This window comes from Hemicordylus capensis, chromosome 3 (assembly GCF_027244095.1).
Source record: "Hemicordylus capensis ecotype Gifberg chromosome 3, rHemCap1.1.pri, whole genome shotgun sequence".
Taxonomy (NCBI): domain Eukaryota; kingdom Metazoa; phylum Chordata; class Lepidosauria; order Squamata; family Cordylidae; genus Hemicordylus; species Hemicordylus capensis.
Window position 1 is genome coordinate 346,065,026 of NC_069659.1, and position 22,388 is coordinate 346,087,413.

Below are 22,388 nucleotides of genomic sequence, written 5' to 3' on the forward strand. Positions count from 1 at the left end.
TTACGAAGGGCAGCACAGTCCATGCTGACCAAATTGTCTGCCCTCATCCTGCTTGCACACCTCGCTAGGATTGGAGGAGTGTTGCAAGAACTGCTGCTTCACACTTGACAGGCAGCCACAGGTTGGTGGGAGAACACCAAATTTTCATGCAGAAGATCCCAGGTTCAGTCTGGGACCTCTCCAGGTAGGGCTGGGAAAGACCCCTGCCTGAAACCTCTCCTTGGGAGAGGAGAGCTGGTCTCATGGTAGCAAGCATGACTTGTCCCTTTTGCTAAGCAGGGTCCGCCCTAGTTGCTTATGAAAGGGAGACTAGAAGTATGAGCACTGTAAGATAGTCCCCTCAGGGGATGGAGCTGCTCTGGGAAGAGCAGAAGGTTTCAAGTTCATTACCTGGCTTCTCCAAGATAGGGCTAGAGAGATTCCTGCCTGCAACCCTGGAGAAGCTGCTGCCAGTCTGTGAAGACAATACTGAGCTTGATAGACCAGTGGTCTGACTTGGTGTATGGCAGCTTCCTATGTCCCTATGTAAACCCTGGATTGCTGCTGCCGGTCAGTCTAGACCAGGGATTCTCAACATGTGGGTCCCCAGATGTAATTGGACTTCAACTCCCATAATCCCCAGCCCCAGTGGCCTTTGGTTGGGAATTATGGGAGTTGAAGTCCAGTTACATCTGGGGACCCACATGTTGAGAATCCCTGGTCTAGACGGCCCTGAGCTAGTTGGGCCGGTGGGATCTGACGCCATATGAGGCAGCTGCCTATGCTTTCTAGGCCTTTGATTCCCCAGCCAGCATTAAACTGAGTCATGGGGAGAGTGTTGAGGCAGTGTGTGAGACAGGAGTGTTGGTAATGGCTCTCCTCTGCTGGGGTTGCACACCGACTTTGAAGAGTGTGTGTGGAGAGCAGAGGGAACTGCTAGCAGCCTTCTCTTTGCCCTGCATGCTGCTCCTTCAAGGCTGCAGGGCTAAGATTTTATCCTAGCCTTGGCAGAACAAGCAGGGGAGAGGAGGGGGCTGCTAGAAGGTTACTTTTCTTGCCACAAACTTACTCCTTCACGTGTTCATTCAAGCTGTTTCCCAAAAACTCTGAGGAGTTTCAGGGTTAGAACTAGCTATGTTCATTTTGGGGTAGGGCTTGTCCACCTAGATTTTCAATCACTGATGGGCAGGCTCACAGGGGAGTTTGAAGCTGTTCAGAGTTAAAAACCAGAAGCTGTTCAGAAGTTAAAAACCAGCACTTGAAAAGCATATATACTGGCAACTCCTTTGGAACTGATGAAATGTGTTCCCTATTGCCTGGGCCGGTTAGCCTACCTGGTGGTGTTGCACCCATTGTAGTTGACTCGCCTTTTAAGATCACATCTTTCATCCTTGTGTAGTCCTCTACCTTGTTTTTTGCAAGCTTCTTGTTTTACTTATTTCCAGTGGGATAGGTGTTGAGAGCATCGTAAAAATCATTCTCTGCCAGTATAGGAAGGTATCCCTTTGTGCTGTCCACTTGTTCCCAGTAGACAAGGCTGAATGCAAAATGGTCCCAGTGCACCAGGAGCAGGCTCCTCCCAGTTCCAGTCCTGTCTAGCTCCCGGAAACAGGGCTTTGGAAGAGCTCCAGTTTTCTTCCTCCTCCTCCTCTTCTGGGTTTTGGTTTTAAACAAAAAACTTTTTTTTCTGCCTCTTCTCTTGCCTTCCACTCGACTTTTCTTCTCTCTCCGCCTTCTGCCTCCTCATGCAATACTCCGGCTCTGCCACCTCTGTCTTAAAGAATAGAACTGAAGAAGAAGCTGAGATTTTCAAATGGCAGTTGATCTTGAGATTTTCTGGAGGAAAAATAGCTTAACCTTTTTTCGTTTACCTTTATGATACAGCCCTTCAGGAAAACACATACATAGCCAGTGTCCTGTCTGATATTTGGTTTTTTGCTCTTTTCACAGAAAGGGTTAAGAACTTTGTGTGTCGCCTACAGAAGATTCACGGCTGCAGAGTATCAGGAAGTGGAAAAACGTCTCTTTGAAGCAAAAACTGCTTTACAGCAGCGAGAAGAGCGGGTGGCTGAGGCATTCAACTTTATAGAGAAAGACCTGGAAATACTTGGAGCTTCAGGAGTAGAAGACAAGTATGTGCTCTTTATACTTTCTTCAGTTAAGCCTCCAAAGCAGCAAATGCACCATATCAAAGCAAAACATGAAATCATATCAAACTGCCAAAACTACCAATAAAAGTGAATGGCAACGTTAATCAGAGCAGTGGAAACAGGAAGTGGGAGGAGATAATCGGGACAACCCGAATGTCCTTCAGAAACAGCTTATTTTGACCTGACCTGGTATCTAAATAATATCAGTGGCTGGATATTATAAAAAATGATACTGGAATGACCATGGCGGACTTAAAGGAAGCTTTTCGAGATAGGACGGCATGGAGTGCAGTGATCCATAGAGTGACCGAGAGTCGAACAGGACTGAACGGATAGAGAGAGAGGTATCTAAAAGCCAGCAAGGAAGGAGCAAGACTAACTTCCCTAGAAAGCGAGTTGCACATTTTAGGTGCTGCTGCAGAAAAGGCCCTGTCCTGCACCTCCAACCACCTTCAGACGGTGAAGACACATGAGGCAGGGCCATTGCCTAAACCAGGAATTTTCAAACTTGGGTCCATACAGCTCCCATCATCTGCAGCCAAAATGGCTGAAGGGAGATGGCGATGGAAGTTGTAGTCCAGCAATATTTGGGGACCCAAGTTTGCAAACCTCTGACATGAACTAATCCAGACAGAGATACCCAGTTCTTGCAAATGGTGGCTTGTGGATTTTCTTCTTGTGGTAGTAGACTGGGCATGTGCCCCAACCTCCACCGGTATCATGTAACATGTTGCCTGGACAGAGCAGGGATTAGGCTAGAAGACCTGCAAGGTCCCTTCCAATCTAAAATTCTCTGAGAGCTTTGCACGTGCAGCCAGATTGTGTGATTACTTGCCTCAAAAAAGAGGGGGACCCCCCACAAATGGACCATTGCATCTCTGTCTGTGTACGCAAAAGCCTTTACATTGCACATTGGGCAGGAAGATGCACACTCACTCCGCCACCATGGCCAGTGAACTGGCAGTTCATTGTATGAACTATGCCAGAGTTTATGCATCTGACATTAAAAATGTGCTTGGGGGCCTGGGAGAATCCTAGTGAGGCTGAGCCTGCTAGGGTTCAGCTTATGCCAAGGAGCCTGATCCCCACCCTAGATAAACTACTAGGCAGCCTGTTCCTTGGCCTTTGCATTGTGCAGTAGGTGCTGTGAGCATTTGACCAGTAGCTTGATCACATATGATACTACATGCAAATGTAAAAGCTTCCACAAGGAAGTTGTTGCCTGTCGAAGTGAATCTGAATGTAGTGAAGGCTCGAGGAGATGCATAAAGTGATTAATGTCTATTTGCCTTTTCAGGCATCATTACTGTTCTTACTGGCTGATATGATGTGCTCAGTGTTAGGGACACACAATGCTGTGCTGTAGGGATTCTGTGCCCTTCGAAGGAAATGGTGGGGATGTACAAAATGGGCAATGGCACAAGCAGCTTCCCCATTAGGGACAAGGAAACCTGCAGGAGCGCTGCTTGTGTGAGTGTGTGTTTTGTGCAGCCCCACTGCTTGCTTTGAAAAGTGCAGAGGCCCTGCAGCGCAGTGTTAGGTGTCCATAACACTGCACATCAGCTACTATTACTATTATACCACTCTTCAACGAAAAGTTCTCAGAAGTGGTTTACATAGAAAAACAGCTTGGGTCCAGGGTATTTAAGAGAACGCCTTTTTCATTATGAGCCCTGCTGCCTATTGAGATCATCTGGAGAGGTCCATCTGCAGTTGCCGCCAGCTCGTCTGGTGGCTACTCATAGACAGGCCTTCTCCATTGCTGTCCTGAGGCTTTGGAATGCTCTCCCTGTTGAAATAAGAGCCTCTTAATCTTTCATAACTTTTTTAAAAGGCAGCTAAGACACATTTGTTCACCCAGGCTTTTAATTAGACTCTTAGAATTTTACATTGGTTTTAAATTTTAAATTGTGTTAATGTTTTAATTTTTGTTTTAATTGGTGGTGGTTTATTGTACTGTCCAGAGACGTGAGTTCTGAGCAGTATATAAATATGTTAATTTAAATAAAGTAATTAATTAAAAAGAATATTAAGGAAAAGATGGTCCCCCTCTTCATAAAGGACTCAACATCTAAAAGGAAACACAAGTTAGACACCAGCAGCATCTACTGGCAGGTTTCTGAGTTGGGGTTGAATACAACCGGTTACTCTCCCCCTACTTAATATAAATAAAATCACCTCTTTAAAAGATGTCTCTTTGCCCAGTTAGCAGGCATGACCACTTATGCACAAAGGGAGGAGGATGTATACATTCCTCAGCAGCTCAGGAAAGAAACATATTAAATGTGGCTCTGTGTCCCTGAATTCAACTTTGTGAGAATCTTTTCATTTTAGTCTTAACTCCTACAACTGCAAAGAAATGCTTGAAATTAGATGGGCCGTGTGTGGTGAAATCTCAGAAGTCAGAGAGGTGCTGCCAAAGGATTTCCCCCATCCCCACAACTAGTAAAGTCAATATAGACCTAAGCTCAGTCGGAGAGATTATGGAGTTGAAAGGTTGAAATGAATAGTAGCATTGATTGTTAACAAGAATGGTTTTCTTCCTTTTTAGACTACAAGACAAAGTCCAAGAAACCATAGAAGCCCTCAGGCTGGCGGGGATTAAAGTTTGGGTGCTCACTGGGGACAAGCACGAGACGGCTGTTAGCGTCAGCTTATCATGCGGACACTTCCACAGGACCATGAATATCCTGGAACTGGTGCAACACAAATCGGATAGTACATGTGCAGAGCAGCTGAGGCAGCTAGCCAGGAGGTAAAATGTGGCATGTGTCTGAATAGATAACGTTAGAGGCTCCTAATGCGGAATTCCAGTATAAAAATAAACCAGTCACTTTACATCGTTTTATAAAAATGACTACTGCTACTAACCTGATGCTCATAAGCGTGTTGCTTCACAAGGGGGAGGGAAGCTAATAGCCTCGGTCCAGCTTGTTTGTGTGATTGCTCTTTCTTTGAACATCTGCTGAATCAACAGATAATTTATGGGAAAGGAGGATTATTTCAACATCCCCCCCCCCCCACAACCCCCTTCTCTTAGAATAAAGGATGACCACGTAATCCAGCACGGGCTTGTGGTGGATGGGACCAGTCTCTCTCTTGCGCTCAGGCAACATGAGAAACTCTTCATGGAAGTCTGTAGAAATTGCTCGGCAGTCCTGTGTTGTCGGATGGCTCCTTTACAGAAAGCAAAGGTATATCTATTCAAGGTTGTGTGTTTCCCTACCCCACAAGTGAGACTTGTCAGGGGCATTTTGCTGCTGTGGTCTGGCATTGTCACTTTCAGAATCTTTGCCCTCAGGGAGCTCTTTGGGGATTGACTGGTCTGCCAAGGAGCCCTTGAGCATCTGAGGCACCTTCTGTGGTGCATGCCTCAGTTCATGGTTAGACCTGTTCGGTGTTGATCACCATTGTGCAAACAGAACACCCTCTAGAACAGGGGTTCTCAACATTGTTATCTCAGATGTTATTGGACTTCAACCCCCATAATCCCCAACCAAAGGCCACTGGGGCTGGGCTTTATGGGAGTTGAAGTCCAATAACATCTGGAGACCCAACATTGAGAATCCCTGCTCTAGAATGTGCCTAACATGACCTTGCAGCTTCATGTTGCAGAACAAGTCAGTAGTAGAAAGATGGTCAGGGAACTGCATTTGTGGCCTCAAGGAGGAATCCTTATAAGCTTCTAAGTTCCTTAGAATATAGTCTGAAAACTACTAATATATATAACACTTCAGAGTGTTCATATCATTTCACATATAGTGAAAGTGAGATTTGAAGTGGGGACTTCCCTGCTACACTACGCTCCGATTCAAGCTAAATTGATAAACACAAGGATAGTGTGGATTGGTGCAATTGATGCATCCCTTCCTTCCCTTCAGACTACATCTTTTGTAACCTTGGTATCCAGTCCTGCAACTGCAGAAGTCTATGTGGATAAGGCAAGAGTCACAGTACCAATAATGTTAAAGAGAAACCAGATTTATTTGGGGAAGAAGTTAAATGAGGAGTGAGGAAGCAAGATACATCCTAGTTAACTAAATCACTGCCCTTGGGGAAGGTGGAATAAAAGTACAGAAACAAGGAGCAGAGTTGGCAGCTATCAAAAAGATCTCAGTCCTTTTCCGGTAAGAAGTAGGCTTAAGCCCTGCTTTCTTCTACAGGTTGTCCGACTGTTAAAAACCTCTCCAGAGAAGCCTATCACGCTGGCGATTGGTGATGGAGCTAATGATGTGAGCATGATACAAGAAGCCCATGTTGGCATAGGTAAGAGCCAGTTTGCATCTGTATCCAGGTGTTTTACTTTGGCATTATATAGCAAACTCTCAAGTTTGCTGAATTTTAAACAGTGGTTATCTACATCAAGGGCTAAGTGCCTGGACTGCAGATCAAAAGCTCTGTCTTTGTTTTCTGTTGTAACAAAAAGGAAACTCCTTGGATGAGCATTGGGAAATGCCTGTGTGTGCCCCATCTTTTCTGATTAATGGAGAGGAAATAGGAAGTTCCAGTATATGTGGGGCTTCAGATTCCACAGCCTTGCTTTGTAGTTCCTAGACATGTTTTCAGGCCCATTGAAGTAGATTTGTGTAGAATTGCAGCATCTGAAGTATTGGGTGTAACCTTTTGGTAGAACTGCTTATATAGATCATTTTTCAAGGTAATTGCGGGACTGATGTAATATTTCAAATCCATAACTTTGCCAGTCCACAAAAATTGTATCAGCCTATTTGTCCACACATGCCTCTTAATATTTGTGAACTTAATCAATTAAGCTTTCTTCCCTGACATTTTAGAGGCATTGCTTACCCCAGATGACCCAGCAAGAGGCTTTTTATAGACCTGCCATCACAGGGTCACAGATTGAATTTATCCATTCAGTATTCGCAAACTAAGGTTTAATGGGTTTGTTCATGACATGTTAGGGCCTCTAAATTAATAAACTATGCTTGAAACACCTGAAGGTTCCCTTAGCCGTCATTTGTCCACCCATATTCTTTTACTTCTCTTCAGATCTCAGCACTATGTTCATTTTCCTTTTTTATTAGGTTTATCATTTTCTCTCTCCCGTTTATTTACAGGTATCATGGGCAAAGAAGGAAGACAAGCTGTAAGAAATAGTGACTATGCAATAGCAAGATTTAAATTCCTTTCCAAATTGCTTTTTGTCCATGGCCACCTTTACTATATTAGGATAGCAACCCTTGTACAGTACTTTTTTTACAAGGTAAGGTCCTTCATTATCTTCTGAGGGCGCTGTACCTAGGAACATTTTGATTTAGAACATGCTGTGGTTAATTGAAGCAGGATAAAAGGACTTTGGGGGTATTAAGCTTTAGTTAACAGTACTAAAGCAATCACATTGCTTCAGAAGTTGCATCCAGTATTGATTTCTCTGGGGATTTTACATTGCAGCTCAGTGCATATATCAACACTGTTGTATGCATGTATCTTTCAGCAAAACGAAGTAGGAAAGTGTGAAGTTAAGATGCCACTTACTGAGTCTAGATCACTATTGTGAACTGCTGTTAAACACAGCTCCTCAGGATCTTGTGAAGACGCAGTGCAGTGCAATCTTTCCTGTCTCTAAGCCGTGATTGAGAGAAGGAGGGTGGGCCATGGGCTCATGCATTCCTTCCCTCACACTCTGGAGTAACTTGCCCTCTTTCTCTAACCTTTCTGAAAACCAAGGTCTTGTGTTACATATGCACATGCACAAACTAGGGTTAAAACAAACCAGGCTTCCTCATAACCCATGGATTGCAAACCCAGTTCATACTTTGAGCTGCTAGTTTATAAAATAAGCATGGTTTCAATTAGCACAATGTGATGCAAAACTGGTTAACCAAAAGCTGAATTTCAGGGAGGAATGGAAATTTCTCTAGAGTCTAGAAGGAAGGAATGGGAGTAGAGAGCATGTTCTTCTGAGCTATGGGTTGTGATTGACAGAAAGGTGCTGCTGTGTTTGTACTGAACCAAAGCTTTTAGTGCCTCAGATTTGTTCATTTGAACCTAAGGTGTAATGTGGCAAAAACAAATCTTGATCTGTCACAAACTGTGGCCATGCAGTTTCTTTAACATAAGCCCTGTCAGTATAAAGGATACTGTCAGGACTTATTTCAAAGAAGCAGCATTGCTGCTTTAATCGTAGACTTGATGCTGTTTAGGAATCCTGCAGAAAAAGTCAGCCCTAATGCTACACACAATTCTGAATCAGGATAGTGGTCTGGTTTACTTTATGTAAACAGGGTAATCTTGCATTGGGTTTTTTTCCAGAACATGATGTCTTGTTTCACTAACTGTGTGTCTCACGTTTTTTGTTTTCCAGAATGTATGCTTTATTACACCACAGTTTTTATATCAGTTCTTTTGTTTGTTTTCACAACAAGTAAGTATTTACTGGAGTTTCTTCTTCTCCCCCTTCTCAATCACCCCAGTGTATGGGTGGGTTTATGCAAGTAAAAATATAAGCCTATAGAATAATAAACTTTATTTGTTAGCCACCCCATAACAAATTCATCTCTGGGTGGCTAACACCATAACTAGAAAAAGGAGTACATAACTAGAAAAAGGTAAAGCCAGGAAAAAAACCCAACACGCAATTAGTGATACTATTATTAGAATAATGCAATTAAATAGGCGCAATAGTGCAATTAAATAGGAGTTGAGTTTCTGATTGCCTGGTAACCCTTCAATAACTTCCTCCCCACCCCTCTCTAATTATCTTGAAGGCTTTTATTAGTGCAGTTGCAAATGTGTATGTGAGATAATCCGTATTTGTGGAGGAAAGACTTTATTTTCAGGGAACTGTAGGTGAAACTAGTCTCCAGGATCATTTGAGGACTTGGCCATACAGAATGAAGTGCACATGAGATCACTTTACCTGTCTTGGGACCAACTGGTTGGGCATTAGTGTTTTTCCTTCCTCAAAGCCATTAAAGACTACAAGAAACCAGAGAAGAGGTGAATGTTTGCTAAAGCGTTCCCCTCGGTGCGTCAGGGTTTCCCCACGTCAGACGGACGCTCTAGGCACCCATCTGTGTCAGCTCAGGCTGCAAGCTGCACAAGCAACACACAGTCCCAATTGTGCCCTTAACCTCGGTTAGGAGCAGGGTTAGGCTGGGCAGGAGTGCCAGGATTGGGAGCAATCCTGGCACTCCACACAAGCTGCCTAGCTCAGGCTGGGGTGCCTTAGCCTGAGTTAGGCTGCTCATGAGAACAGCCTGAATGATTTTCTCCCCCTCCCCCGCAATTTGGTCATTCTATCTCTTGTACCAGTGTTTCCTAGAGTTTAAAGATTAAACCTCCCTCTTCCCTGTTAATTACTTTCTTAAAACTGCTGTAATAGTGCCTAAGGAAAAAGCATGGGAAAATTCATCTGTTCATAAAGTAATACAGATGGATCTCATTATCCACAGGTGTTCCGCTCCAGCAGATTACCACGAGTAACGAAACCGTGGAAAATGAGGCATTGAGTCTATGGGAACTCAGGGTTAGTTCCCAGACTCAACCCCACCCCACCCCAAATTTGCCCCATATTACAGAAATGGGCCAAATAAGGTGCCATACCATGATCCATGGGTCTCCTGGCATCCAGCAGTGCCCCCCAAATGGTCCCAAGACATCACAGATTTCTTCATTTTATTTATTTTATTTTTGCTGAAATGAGCCACAAAATGGCTCATTTCATTTCTGTGTGGAATGAATTCTGTTCTGGGTGGCAGAATCGAGGCATTGTGTGTGCAAATGCATTCGGAGTGGGGCCTTCCTAATTCAACCTGAGTGGGATCTAAAATTAACTGAGCAGACATCAGAAAACTTGTGAGCGTGCGGATTTGCGCACACCTTAGAGGGAATAGTGGTTTTAACCCTTTCGTATCCACTGATGAGATTGGATTTCTGTTTGACACCCGTGGATACACAGAGCTGTAAATAACGGTTCTGCATATAACTAGGTTTGCCTGTACATTTAAAGTCTCATCTATGTTGACCCAAGGAAGCCAACAGAGGAAGAGGAAGGAAGGGGTAAGCAAGTGATTGTTCCATTACATGTACTTAAGCTTAGTTGCAGCAGGGAATGGTGACATCTTGATATGACGCAATTTTCATAGTTTGAGATAAGTTGGAGTGGGAGTTGACTTATTATTGCTCTTTGCTAGCACTTTGACTAGGAGTGTCTCTCTTAAAAGTCTGCATTTTTAAAACCACGAATTTTCCACCTTCATTTTCAGACTCTGTATGACAGTGTATACCTGACTTTGTACAACATTTGTTTCACTTCCCTGCCAGTCCTCATGTACAGTCTTTTTGAACAGCACGTGCACCCTCATGTATTACACAGCAAGCCAACACTCTATCGGTAAGCAGACTCTTTTGCTTGAGGTGCTTTGTAAAATGACACAGTGAACTCCTCCCTCCAAGTATTGATTGGTCTATATCTAAGTAATAGAGCACATGGTTTGCATGCAGAAGGTCACAGGCTCAATCCCAGTTATCACCAGTTTTTTTTAAAAAGGATCAGGTCACAGGGGTGGGAGGTGGGAATCCTCTGCCTGAGACCTTGGAGAGCTGCTGTCAGCCATAGTAGTCAATACCAAACAAGCATAGGGCCACTTTGTATAAGGCAATGTTATGCTAATGGGGTTACTCTTTAAAATAAATTAAGAACTTTGAAGTGTGCCCTTTCCCAATCAGAGAACTTGTAGCCATATTATTCCCATAGGTCAGGGGTTCCCAACAAGAACCTCCTAGGGGTATTTAAAGAGCTCCCAGGGAGTATTCAAAGCCTTCCTGCTTCCTCACACTGCAGCTGTGCTACTTGTTCCCCATCTGAGGATCGCTGTTTGAAGCTGATGTAACCTCAGCAACATATCCACTGCAGAAGAGGAGGGAGGGAGGTGGAGACCCTCCTTCCCTGTTCTTGGTCGGCTGGCTGAGTGCCGAAGCTCAGAGTATCCCTCCCTTTAGTCTGACTGACAGATTTTTGGAACTTAACACTGAGTTCTCCCATTGATGTTGATAGAGCAAGTAAACTTGACCATTACTTTCAGTAAGACTGCTTATGAGTGACTTAGTGTGGATTAGGGATGTACAAAACATTTCAATATCAAAATGGTTTGAGTCAAAACAGGCCGTTTTGAGTGCCTTAGCTCAAAACAAAACTCCCTTTAAATAAAGGGCCTGTTTTGAGCTCGTAACAAAACAAAACAAAAACGCATTTTGAGCCAAAACATTTTGGCATTTCAAGCGCCATTTTGGAGTCCTTTTCCCCCCTCACTGATTGGTTTTCTGACACTTTCTTTTTATTGGCTTCTGATCTCCTTGCTTGGTTGGCTTGTTATCATACAAATCAAGTATTGTCATGGGCAACTGTGCCCCCATTGGCATTGTGGTTTGTTTTGTTTGCGATAGTGTTGTGGTGAGAAATGGACAGTGGTGTGCGTGCATGCGTGTGTGAGAGAGAAATTTCTTGGTGATTGCTGTGTTGAGCTCCATCACAGCCTTGAGACTAACTTGTGCTTCACTCATTGCTCTGCTCTGAATTCTGCATTGCAAGGTGTTGCTCAGTAAAATGTGGCTGAAGTTGCTCTAGTTGAGCTTATGGCTATGCTTGCTGCTAAGGGTGCTGCTGTGGCAGCTGTTGCAATGCTAGGAACGTAAGGAGTCATAATTGTGTCTGAGAGAGCAACTTTGTACCAATGATGTTACTGCAGCGCAGGCCCTGTGGCTGGTAGTGGATTCTGGGTCAACAGTTCTTTTTTGGCCATTTTTGGACTGTTTGAAAATGTGTTCTGTATTGGGAGGGACAGATTCTCTTTTACTTCTGCACTGTGCTTCTGCAGTGTTTTTCAAGGCAACATTGCAAAATGCATTGCAATGCAAAACTTGTGTGCATGCACTCCGTGAGTGCAGCTTGTTCCGGACATAGGGAACAATGGGGAAACTCGGTAACCCCATGGGTACCTCCTAGGGACACCACAGTGGGCTGTGTAGTAGGTCATGGTGGGTGTTACCTACTACCCAAACCACAAAAGAAATGGGCAAGTGGACGATTCTTAATAGAATTTTAACTTACCCCAAACTCCCATAGGATCCTATGGGGGGTTTCCCCATTGTTCCCTATGGCTGAAATATTCAAAAGGTTTTGATCTTTGTTTCATCAAAACAACTGGTTCAACTGCTGTTTCAAGGAAACATTTTGGCCATCTGCATTGTGTTTTGAGCTGGAAACAAAATGCAAAATTCGTTTCGTGCACATCCCTAGAGTGGATGTGAGCCAGTGTCTGTCTTTGTGTGTGTATGTGTGCGAGAGAGCGCGAGAGAGCTTCAGATATACTGTTTGATCTGCTAAAAGTAATTTTACTTGTTAATTGTGTGTCTCACCTACAAATTCATCTAGCAAGCTGATCAGATATTGAGAAATGATAACTTAGGTCATTGACTAGGGAATGCTGCAAGGGGCTGAGGGTATGTTTAGCAGGTAATAAATTGTGGCCTTTTTTCCTTTGTCTTTTTTGCTGTATGTTCAGTGGGCACCCTTTCTGTTAATCCTCAGTGTGATACGTTGAGGATCCGACAGGGGCAGTAACAGCAAAACTCTCCTCCTGTGCAGAAAAGTTTCCCTAATTTGGAGGGCATGCCTGCTTGTCACAGATGCCCAATAAAATGGGTGATTACAAGGCTGTACCAGAAATACTGCAAGATGATCAAAGATACTATGGTGATAACATGCCATATAGTGATGAAATGAACCCCCACAATCAGGCTTGGGCAAACTGAACTATTTCCCCCCAAACTCAGAAAGCAGCTTAGCTTCTTCCAACCCAGATTGGACCCAGTAGTGCCCCCAATATCTGTCCAGAGTGAAATGGGGTCTGATCTCCTTCCCACCCATTTGTCACTTGCTACAATAATGGTAGGAAGAAAATCTTAAAGAAAAAATCTTAAAGAAAATCTTAAAGAAAAAATGAGTTTATGTTTGTTGAGAAGTAACAATATGGACGTGTTACCTTTTTTCCCCCCTTTCCTACAGAGACATCAGTAAAAATGCCCTCTTGGGCTTTAAACCTTTTCTTTATTGGACCTTCTTGGGATTCATTCATGCATTTGTGTTTTTCTTTGGCTCATACCTTCTAATGGGAGAAGATACCTCTTTGCTAGGAAATGGCCAGGTAAAGTAGTTTCCAAACCTGCAATAAATTCTACTTTGCAATTACACATTTAGTATGCTTTGTCGTATTTCTGAGAAGTTAATGCTGTGTTTAACTAAAATCAGTGTCAGGCACACGTCATAAGTTCTTCTATTAGATTTTATTCGTATGCAGAGTGGAAGCAGAATTGATCTCTTCAAAAGTTGTTGAGGCTCGAAAGCCTTTGGAATAGAGACCTGGCCTTGTGATGGCTGGCACACAGATAAAACTAACCATTATGCTAAGTGTGCAGAAGTTTAGGGTCCCTGCTGCACAAGTGATGAGTGTGCACCTCTGGGTGGAAGATAAACAGATCCTGCTTCCTGTGCAGGATAGTAAAAAATCCTTACTCTCCAGGATATAGTAGCTATTGTCCTATGATGTGGCAGTTTTATTCTGAACTTATATTTCCAGTTGTGGGGTAGTGTTAAAATATTGGTAGTTATGAACAGCAGCATGGCCACCAGTACCATTATTATTATTACTACTACTACATTTATATCCCGCTTTTCCTCCAAGGAGCCCAGAGCAGTGTACTACATATTTGAGTTTCTCCTCACAACAACCCTGTGAAGTAGGTTAGGCTGAGAGAGAAGTGACTGGCCCAGAGTCACCCAACTAGTATCATGGCTGAATGGGGATTTGAACTTGGGTCTCCCCGGACCTAGTCCAGCACTCTAACCACTACACCACACTGGCTCTCTTGTATGTAGTGGTATTAAATAAAATAAATAAAATAATGTAGTGGTATTAAATAAAAACAATAATAATTGCTCTTACAGTGGTCCTTTTACCATGTTCAGAGTGCTCATACATTCTCAGTAATCTTTAGTGGTATAAAAGAAAGTATTGGTTTCCCAGCCTTAGTTTGGATAGAGTGCTGTACCGAATTTTGACACTGCTGTATACCAGAAAGAAATGCAAGTTACCGTGTGTAGATGTTCCTTTTGTAGCCTTGCACTGTAATGCTGTACTTCAACTTGATCTTCTAGTTTCCTTTCCCACCTTTTTTCACGCTGTGCATGTCGTCAGATATTGAAACCTAACAGGCAAATGGTAAGAATCTCCGTAGGAAGAAAGATGTGGAAAGTACCAGATACAAAATGCTGTATCTGTGCTAAAGGATACAGCATCCATCCTCCTCAAACATGTTCAAAAATAAATGGTGGCAAAAATATCCGTTAGTGTGTCTCATTTTGGATAGACAGCAGTAAGGGAAGGCTCTTTTTACTGAATCTTGTTATCTATTTTTGTGCTTCCAGAGGGTTTTTTGTGGGTGGGTGGTACTATTACTATATATTTTTTAAATCTTGTATTGTTTTGGATGGCATAGAGGTTACCATCCACTGGACCCAGTTCACATTATGAAAAGGCTGTATGAGTTAACAGGCTGAAAATGTCCTTTTAAGAAACACAGCATGCAAACCAAGGAGCATGACAATTGAGATGTGTGCTGCTTTTCCTCCTCTTTGGAAGGGTGTCCAATTCTGGATGTTCAGAAGAATTCTACTCTCCTCTAAAAGTATTGGAATAGTGTCACCATAGCAACCAACTTCTGATGAGGCCTCCTGCTGCTTACTAGGGAGAGTTTTTGTGTGCTGAAGTATCAGATGAGCTACCCACTATGGATGGGACACATGTGACAGACCTTCTGTGGGCACAGGAATGTTCTTAATTGGCAGCTTTTGGGATTCTCAGTTGTCCAGCTGATGGTCATCAAAGGGACAAACCTGGATACTGTGTGTGGATCCAGAGGCACTATTCAGGAAGCCTTAACTGCATGCACCAATCCAAGAAATATGTGGATATTGGATCTGTATCCAGATCTATCCTCCTTGCTGCTTAATAGAGCTGGATTTTAACATTGGTATAAAGTACTTAATTGTATTTATTTGAAGCATTTATGTACCACCTTTCAAATAATGTTTTCAAGGCAGTTTAAACTTGAAACATACATACTTTACTATTTAAAACCAGCAGCTGGTTTTAACCCTTAAAAGGAGACTAAAACGGGCACCAAAAAGGTAACAGCTGCCTTAGATACTAGATGAGCCTCTGGGGGTGGGGTGGAGTCCCACAAACAGGATGCCACAATGGAAAATGCCCCCTTTTCGGCCGCCACCTGCCTCACCACAATGGAAGGAAGGGTTCTGGAAGCTATTTAGGGCAGGTTAATAACCTTGTCATTTACAAAAAGGCCAAGTAGAACTAGTGGCCATGGATGGGTTTGGGTTTTGTATTTATTAAATTTTATATTCCGCTGTTCTGCCCAGAAATGATACTCAGAGTGGTTTATATCAATTTATGCATTGTCATCCAAGCATTCTACAAAAGCTCGACGTAGTCTTGTTCAGATTAAGGCAATAAGTGGAACACAATTGACGCACTTGAACAGATCACATTTGTTGTAGAAGAGGTACAAATATCTCTCTGAGAAGCGTTGCACTGTGCATCATGTTTTTTTTCCAGAAAAGTATGCATAACTCTACTTAAAATTTTAAAAAGCTGTATGGTTGACTTTTGATTCTATTAAGCCCCGAACTAAAGCAGCTCTTCTCTTAAAAGTTCTATACAACACAAGCCCACCACTTATTTTTGAATTTAAGAGGCTGGAGTTTGCAAATCTATACATGATGCTGCAATGAAGACCCACCCCCTCCCCACCCCTATAATTAGAGACTAATTGTTTCTACACTGCTATAGTATGTTAACAATTTTCATTAGCAATTTCTGTAATGGACCGATGACAGTAATTCCTAATGGTCTTATTTTCATTGGCATTTTAAAATGTCTTGTGGTTTTTGTGTGTTCACAAAAGGAGGAAGATTACTTCTCCAGCTGATATCTCAATTATGTAGCTCCTATTAGATAGCATTTCCCCCTGTTTTGCCTTGCACTTTTCCTCCTTGCTTTATAGCTTGTGCTGAATGGACAAGTGAGCATTCTGCACTTCTGAGCTTCCAATAGATTTAGTTTTGCTAGTGTAGCTGTGCTATTTTAGTTGCATTCATTACAGAAAAGGCAAGTAACTTCTACCTGATTAAATCATATTACATTTCTTTCTTTTGTAGATGTTTGGAAACTGGACATTTGGTACTTTGGTCTTCACGGTTATGGTTATAACTGTTACAATGAAGGTATAGTACTACTATTGTGACTTTTTATACTATGTATAAAATACTATGTATAAATATAGTATTATAATATTATACTATAATACTAATATTATAGCATTTGCTAACTTGGCAAAGAGGCACCTTTTTAATGTGGTGATTCTCTTCATTTAGCAAGGGGATAGTAACTGGCCCTATCCACCCCCAGCACAGTACTTCTAGTGATCTATCTTATGTTTCTTTTAGATTGTGAGCCCTTTGGGGACAGGGATCCATCTGATTTATTTATTATTTCTCTGTGTAAACCGCCCTGAGCCATTTTTGGAAGGGCGGTATAGAAATCGAATGAATGAATGAATGAATAATGAGGGGTTTGGATAACTTCATGGAAGAGATGTCTATCAACAGCTACTAGTCAGAGGTCTATAGGCCACCTCCAGCCTCAAAGGCAGGATGCCTCTGAGTACCAGTTGTAGGGGAGCAATAGCAGGAGAGAGGGCATGCCCTCAACTCCAGCCTATGTCTTCCAGCGGCATCTGGTGGACCACTGTTCTTATGTTCTTATCTGCGTTGCAGGTTAGAGTGACTTCCAGAAAATGAGCCTTTCATGATTTGGTTCCAGTGGTGGTTCGACCCCACACAGATAGAAGAATGTCAGAACCAGAATTTAAATCCAAACGGAACAAAAGGGCTGTGCACATGCCAAATTATTTAATTAATTTTTTTGACATATTTGTATACCACCCAAAACTTACACGTCTGGGCAGTTTATAATAAAATAATACAAATTTAAAGGTTGAAACATTACAATTTAAAACAATGTTAAAACAGTATCTAATTAAAAACCTGGGTGAACAAATGTGTCTTGACGGCCTTTTAAAAAGTTGTCAGAGATGAGGAGGCTTATTTCAGCAAGGAGCGCATTCCAAAGCCTCGGGCAGTGACAGAGAAGGCCTGTCCCTGAGTAGCCACCAGATGAGCCAGTGGCAACTGCAGGCAAACCTCTCCTGATGAGCTCAATGGGCAGTGGGGTTCATGGCAAAAAAACCCATTTTCTTTAATTGACCTGACCCCAATCCTCTCACGCTGTGCTAACGAGAGAGAGGGTGGTCAGGTTGCATCAAGCTGGTGATCATTATCGGCTTGATGCATTTGGATTGGGCCTTATCTTAAGGAAAGAAAGCAGCTGTCTTCTGGCAGCTACATCAGCGGTATTTCAAAAGTCATGATGTCGACCTTTTCCTGATGTGTAACAGGGGTTGGTGGAAATGGCTACGCCCTAGTTCTTCTGCACAGAAACTGGTTCTTAAGTCCCACTCCCACCCTCCGATCTCTTTCAATACATACAGATACAATTTTATATTGGAGGAATTTTTCTCCAAAATTGTTTCTAGAAAAAAATGCTCCAGTAGGGCTTGCATCACCTTGGACCTGATTATCGGTTCAGTGTGATGCATAGTTCTTCTAAAAGTACTCTTAAATTCCGCATTCAGAACTCCACCTTTCTTTGCATAGAGTTCTTTGATTGAAGTAAAAAGTAGTCATTCTGTGTTCCGAGGTTTGAAGGGGAGCAACCTTGGAGTCATGAAGTTCTCCAGTAAGCCCTAAAAGAGCACACTGATTAGAAACACCGTATAATCCCCAATGAATCCTCAAGGGGACACACTAGAAGGACCCTTTTGAAAGGAAGCATTTTGGTTCTTAACTTAGACCAGATAGACCCAGCTCAGGAAAAAGTCACCAGCCCAGCTGATGTGCCTTCCCTCTGTGTAATCTGTATATGTCCTTAGACTAGTGCAGGGCTGCACAACTTCAGCCCTCCAGTTGTACAACTCTCCTCATCCCAAGCCACAGTGACCAATAGTCATAAGCATAGACGAACAGCCCTACTGGATCACACCCAGCAAGGCCTATCTAGGCCAGCATCCTGTTTCACACAATAGGTCACGAGATGCCTCTGGGAAGCCCACAGGCAAGAGGTGAGGGCATGCCTGTGATCATCTCTGTAGTCAGAGATGATGAGAGTTTTAGTCAAACATCTGGAGGAGGGCCAAAGTTGTGGAGTTGCAGGAGGGCCGCTAATAGATGGAACTCAGCAGCTCCACTGCTGCCCATGCATTAGGTGATAATTTGGATGGTCAGTGGAGTCCACTGTGTGTGTTGTGGGGCTTCTGGAGCAGTGGGAGTTGACCAGTCCAAATATTAACCCTGCTTCTTCGATGTGGTCTCTGTGCTCAACACAATTTGGTCTTTGCGCCTGCACAGAGACTACATCAGAGTCTTTGCAAGCTGATTTTTTTTCTCTGAAATGGGCAATAGCCCTGCCCTGTCTGGAGTAGTAACTATGTGTCCCAGCACTTGTCCTCAGTCTTTCTTCATCCGCCGACAGATCGACATGTCTGTGAGTTCCAAGCTGGGGAATTTTTTTTACCCCTTTATCCTTTCTATTTTGCTCCTTCTCTCTCGATCTTTTGGTTTAGTTTTTATCTGCCTCTTTGTTCACGTTTTTATTTACTTCGCAGTCCTCCACCCCCTTTGCCCTCAAGGGCTTAGCATTTAGGCTTTCTGGCTCACTTATGACCAGTAAGGTCACATTCAAACTTTGTGTCTGGTGCAGGGTTAAAATACCCTCCATGGACGGACACAGCTGCTGCCTGTTTTGCCTCGGCGAGGAACATAAGGTTGACACTTGCTCTCACTGTGCTAACTTCACTGAGCAAGCGAGAAAGAATCACACCTCCCGCCTTAGGTCATGGCTTTGGGAACAGGCGCTTAAATCTTCTCAAGAAGTGGCACTTCCTTCGAGAGCTCCAGGAATGCAGGCGAGCACTTCCCCACCCAATTCGTGCTTGCAACCCTCTTCTTCTGCCGCCCTCCTTGGGGACACAGCCACTCCCCAGCAGACTTCAGAGCCTATGGCTCCCAAATTGGCCACTTCGGTACTGGAGGCCTCCAGTACTTCAACTATGGGCTCCGCGTCTTTGGTCCCTAAGCTCTCGGATTCGGCGAGCTCCTCTTCTCTGCTAAAAATGAAGAAAAAGCCACGACAACCTATGGAGGAAGCTCAGCCTCTCAAACACAAACTTCCTACTCAAGAAGCCTCAGCTAACCCCAGTTTGCTGTTGACCCCAATCCTGAGGAAATGGAGGATTGCCTCGAATCCGAGGAAGGTTTAGAATCCGAGGAAGGTCTTGAACCCGAGGATTGACACTATATTTATTCTCAAGCCGAGGATGTCCTTGATAAACCCGAGGCCCCATGCTCGAACTCCAAGAAGCCAACTTCGAATCTGAATTTGAAGCCCACTACCCTCGCTCTGGTAGGGCTCCTACTTGGGCAGGTCCTTCTGCCTTCCACTCGGCAAACCCTAGCCACCATCCTAAATTGACCAATATTACTGCAATTGGGACAAAGCACCAGCCTATCAATCCTACCAGTTGGAGCCTTCCTATCACCGAGGCAATGGAACCTTTATGGCTGCACCAGTGGGATTACAAGGCAATGTCTAGAGAGTGCTCTAGCTCCCCACCTTGGTCATCCATCAGGCCTCCTGGATGTCAGGACAGATATCTGCCTCCGCCATCTACCAAACAACCAATCTTCAAGCAGAAATCTGAGGCCCAAAAATGTTGCCCATCACCTCCAAGGTCTGCCTCTCTGCCACCTCCCAGACAACAAGAACCACCCCTGGAGCATGAACAGCACACTTCAGAGGTCTTAGACTAGACCCAGTATATGGAGCCAGGTTCCTCTGACCCAGAAACAGACTATGACGACCCTGATATCCACTCTCCACAATCTGATCTGACATCACTGGGCTCTACCCCGCCTGATCTTCTTTTGGACCAGAGGCTCAGTTCTCCCTCAGGACTATAAGCAATATGCGGATTATATCTCCTGCATGGCTTTGTCTTTGGGAGTCCAGCTCTCTCAACAAAATAAGGTGGATCCAGACCCCCTGTTTGGCCTCATTGAGGAGGCCAAGCTGGACATGTTTGGCAGGCGCTTTTACTTCATCTCCGCTCTCCACCTCCAGATTGCCAATTATCAAGCATACAATGCTCGTTATAACCACTTCCTTTGGGAACGCTTGGCACCCTTCTTGGATCAGCTACCTCCAAACAAGAAGGACCCCACCAAGGTGTGTTTGAGAGAGGTAACACAGCTAGCTAAATGAGCTTCACACAGTTAGACATTCTGCCAAGTGTGTGGCTAAGGTCATGTCCGCCTCTGTAGCCATTCACAGGCATGTCTGGCTACGCTTCTCTGCCTCGCGGATGATGCACACGCTTGTATAGGTCTACCATTTGAGGAGGCAGCTCTCCTTGGAGAAAAGACCGATGAAACCCTTCAAAAAGATCAATGCCTTCGTAATACCACTCACAATTTTCAAAGCTCCGTGTGGCTTCCTTCCACTCCTGGCTCAATAGACCGTCACTGTTCAGACCATCACTATTCAGACGGAGGAACCACCTCCACAGCCCTACTTCACGTGGCCATGGACCTCTGGCACTGATGTGTACGACACTCCATCATAGCCAGAGCCATTCATATACAGGTAGATACACTCAGCAAAGCGGGAGTCACCTCCCACAAGTGGCAGCTAGACTGCCAGATTCTCAAAGCTCTTTCAAAGTTGGTTCCACCTGCTGGTAGATCTCTTCGCCTCCCACCAGATTACCCAGTGCCACTTTTACTGTCCCAGAGTGGACTTAGCCATCAATCCCTAGGTGATGCCTTCACAATCTCCTGGACAGGACTTCTAGCGTACCTGTTTTTTTTCCCATTCCACTGATCCCCAGGATCCTACTGAAACTTCTACAGGACCAACCAGAATGTATCTTCATTATTCCATGGTGGCTCAGAAGACCTTGGTTTCCCCCGTCTCCTGCAGCTCTTGGCCGGCACATATTGCCACCTTTCTCCACTCCCTTCCCTTCTGTCTCAGCCGTCCGGACAACTGCTGCATCCCAATGTCCTCTGCCTCCATCTCACAGCATGTTGGATCAGGCCTCCTTTCCACCAAACCTCCAGATTGTCTTCGCAGCTTCCCGCAAACCTGCTACTGTAAAGTCCTATCAGCATAAATGGACATGTTTCAGAAACTTCCTATCATCCAGAGGGAACCTCACAAGACTCGTACTCCATCCAGCAAGTCTGTTCTTCTCTCTTGAAAAGAATCGGGCTCGAAGATGTCATCCCTCAGAGTTCATCTGGACACCATCATAGCCCATTCCCCTCCTAGCTCTACTTCCTAGTTTTGAGACTCTACTGTTAAGCATTTTTTTAAGGATCTCGCCCACCTATACCCGGACGCTCCTGTTAGGGTTTCCTCCTGGGACCTGTCCCTTCTGCTCAGTTGTTTGATGTGCCCCCATTTGAACCCATGGCCTCCACCTCAGATGACCTCATCTCCTGCAAGGTGGCCTTTTTAGTAGCCATCACTTCTACTCACCCATAGCAAACTAAAGGCCCTCTGTGTAGATTCCCCTTACCTGATCTTCCACAAAGACAAGGTGATTCTCTGAACGGATGTCGCTTTCCTCCCCAAGATCATCATCTCCTTTCACAACTTCTCTCTACCCACCTTTTTTCCTAACCCGTCAGACAACACCCAACGCTGCCTACACATGCTAGATGTTAGAAGAGATCAGACAAAGGACTGACGTTCCTCTCAGCCCTCTTCCGTTCTCAGTCAGGCCTCAGCCATGGCAGGCAAGCTTCCTCCCGACTGTCTCCCGCTGGGTGGCCCATGCCATCTCGCTATGCTATCAGATCATGAAGAAACAACCGTATTTGTCTCTGAAGGCCCACTCCACCAGAGCCATGGCAGCATCTGCCACTTTCGAGTGAGAGTAATGGCTCTATGTCATCTGCCAGGCTGCCACATGGGCATCACTGTACTCCTTTATGCAGCACTACACCTTGGACATCCACTCCTGCAAAGATGCTGCCTTCGG

The 22,388-nt window shown here is 44.2% G+C and overlaps 1 protein-coding gene across 9 annotated transcripts in view; it reads left to right on the forward strand.

The window, feature by feature from the left end:
* ATP11B (ATPase phospholipid transporting 11B (putative)) overlaps positions 1–22,388 on the forward strand; it is a 129,739-nt gene that overhangs the window by 71,103 nt on the left and 36,248 nt on the right. For all 9 annotated transcript variants that reach the window (XM_053306256.1, XM_053306258.1, XM_053306255.1 and 6 more), the window contains exons 18-26: positions 1,930–2,111; positions 4,681–4,884; positions 5,170–5,323; positions 6,293–6,395; positions 7,208–7,353; positions 8,455–8,514; positions 10,358–10,485; positions 13,159–13,297; positions 16,387–16,452. In XM_053306256.1, the coding sequence (XP_053162231.1) occupies positions 1,930–2,111; positions 4,681–4,884; positions 5,170–5,323; positions 6,293–6,395; positions 7,208–7,353; positions 8,455–8,514; positions 10,358–10,485; positions 13,159–13,297; positions 16,387–16,452 (1,182 nt within the window). The remainder of the gene's footprint in view (positions 1–1,929; positions 2,112–4,680; positions 4,885–5,169; positions 5,324–6,292; positions 6,396–7,207; positions 7,354–8,454; positions 8,515–10,357; positions 10,486–13,158; positions 13,298–16,386; positions 16,453–22,388) is intronic.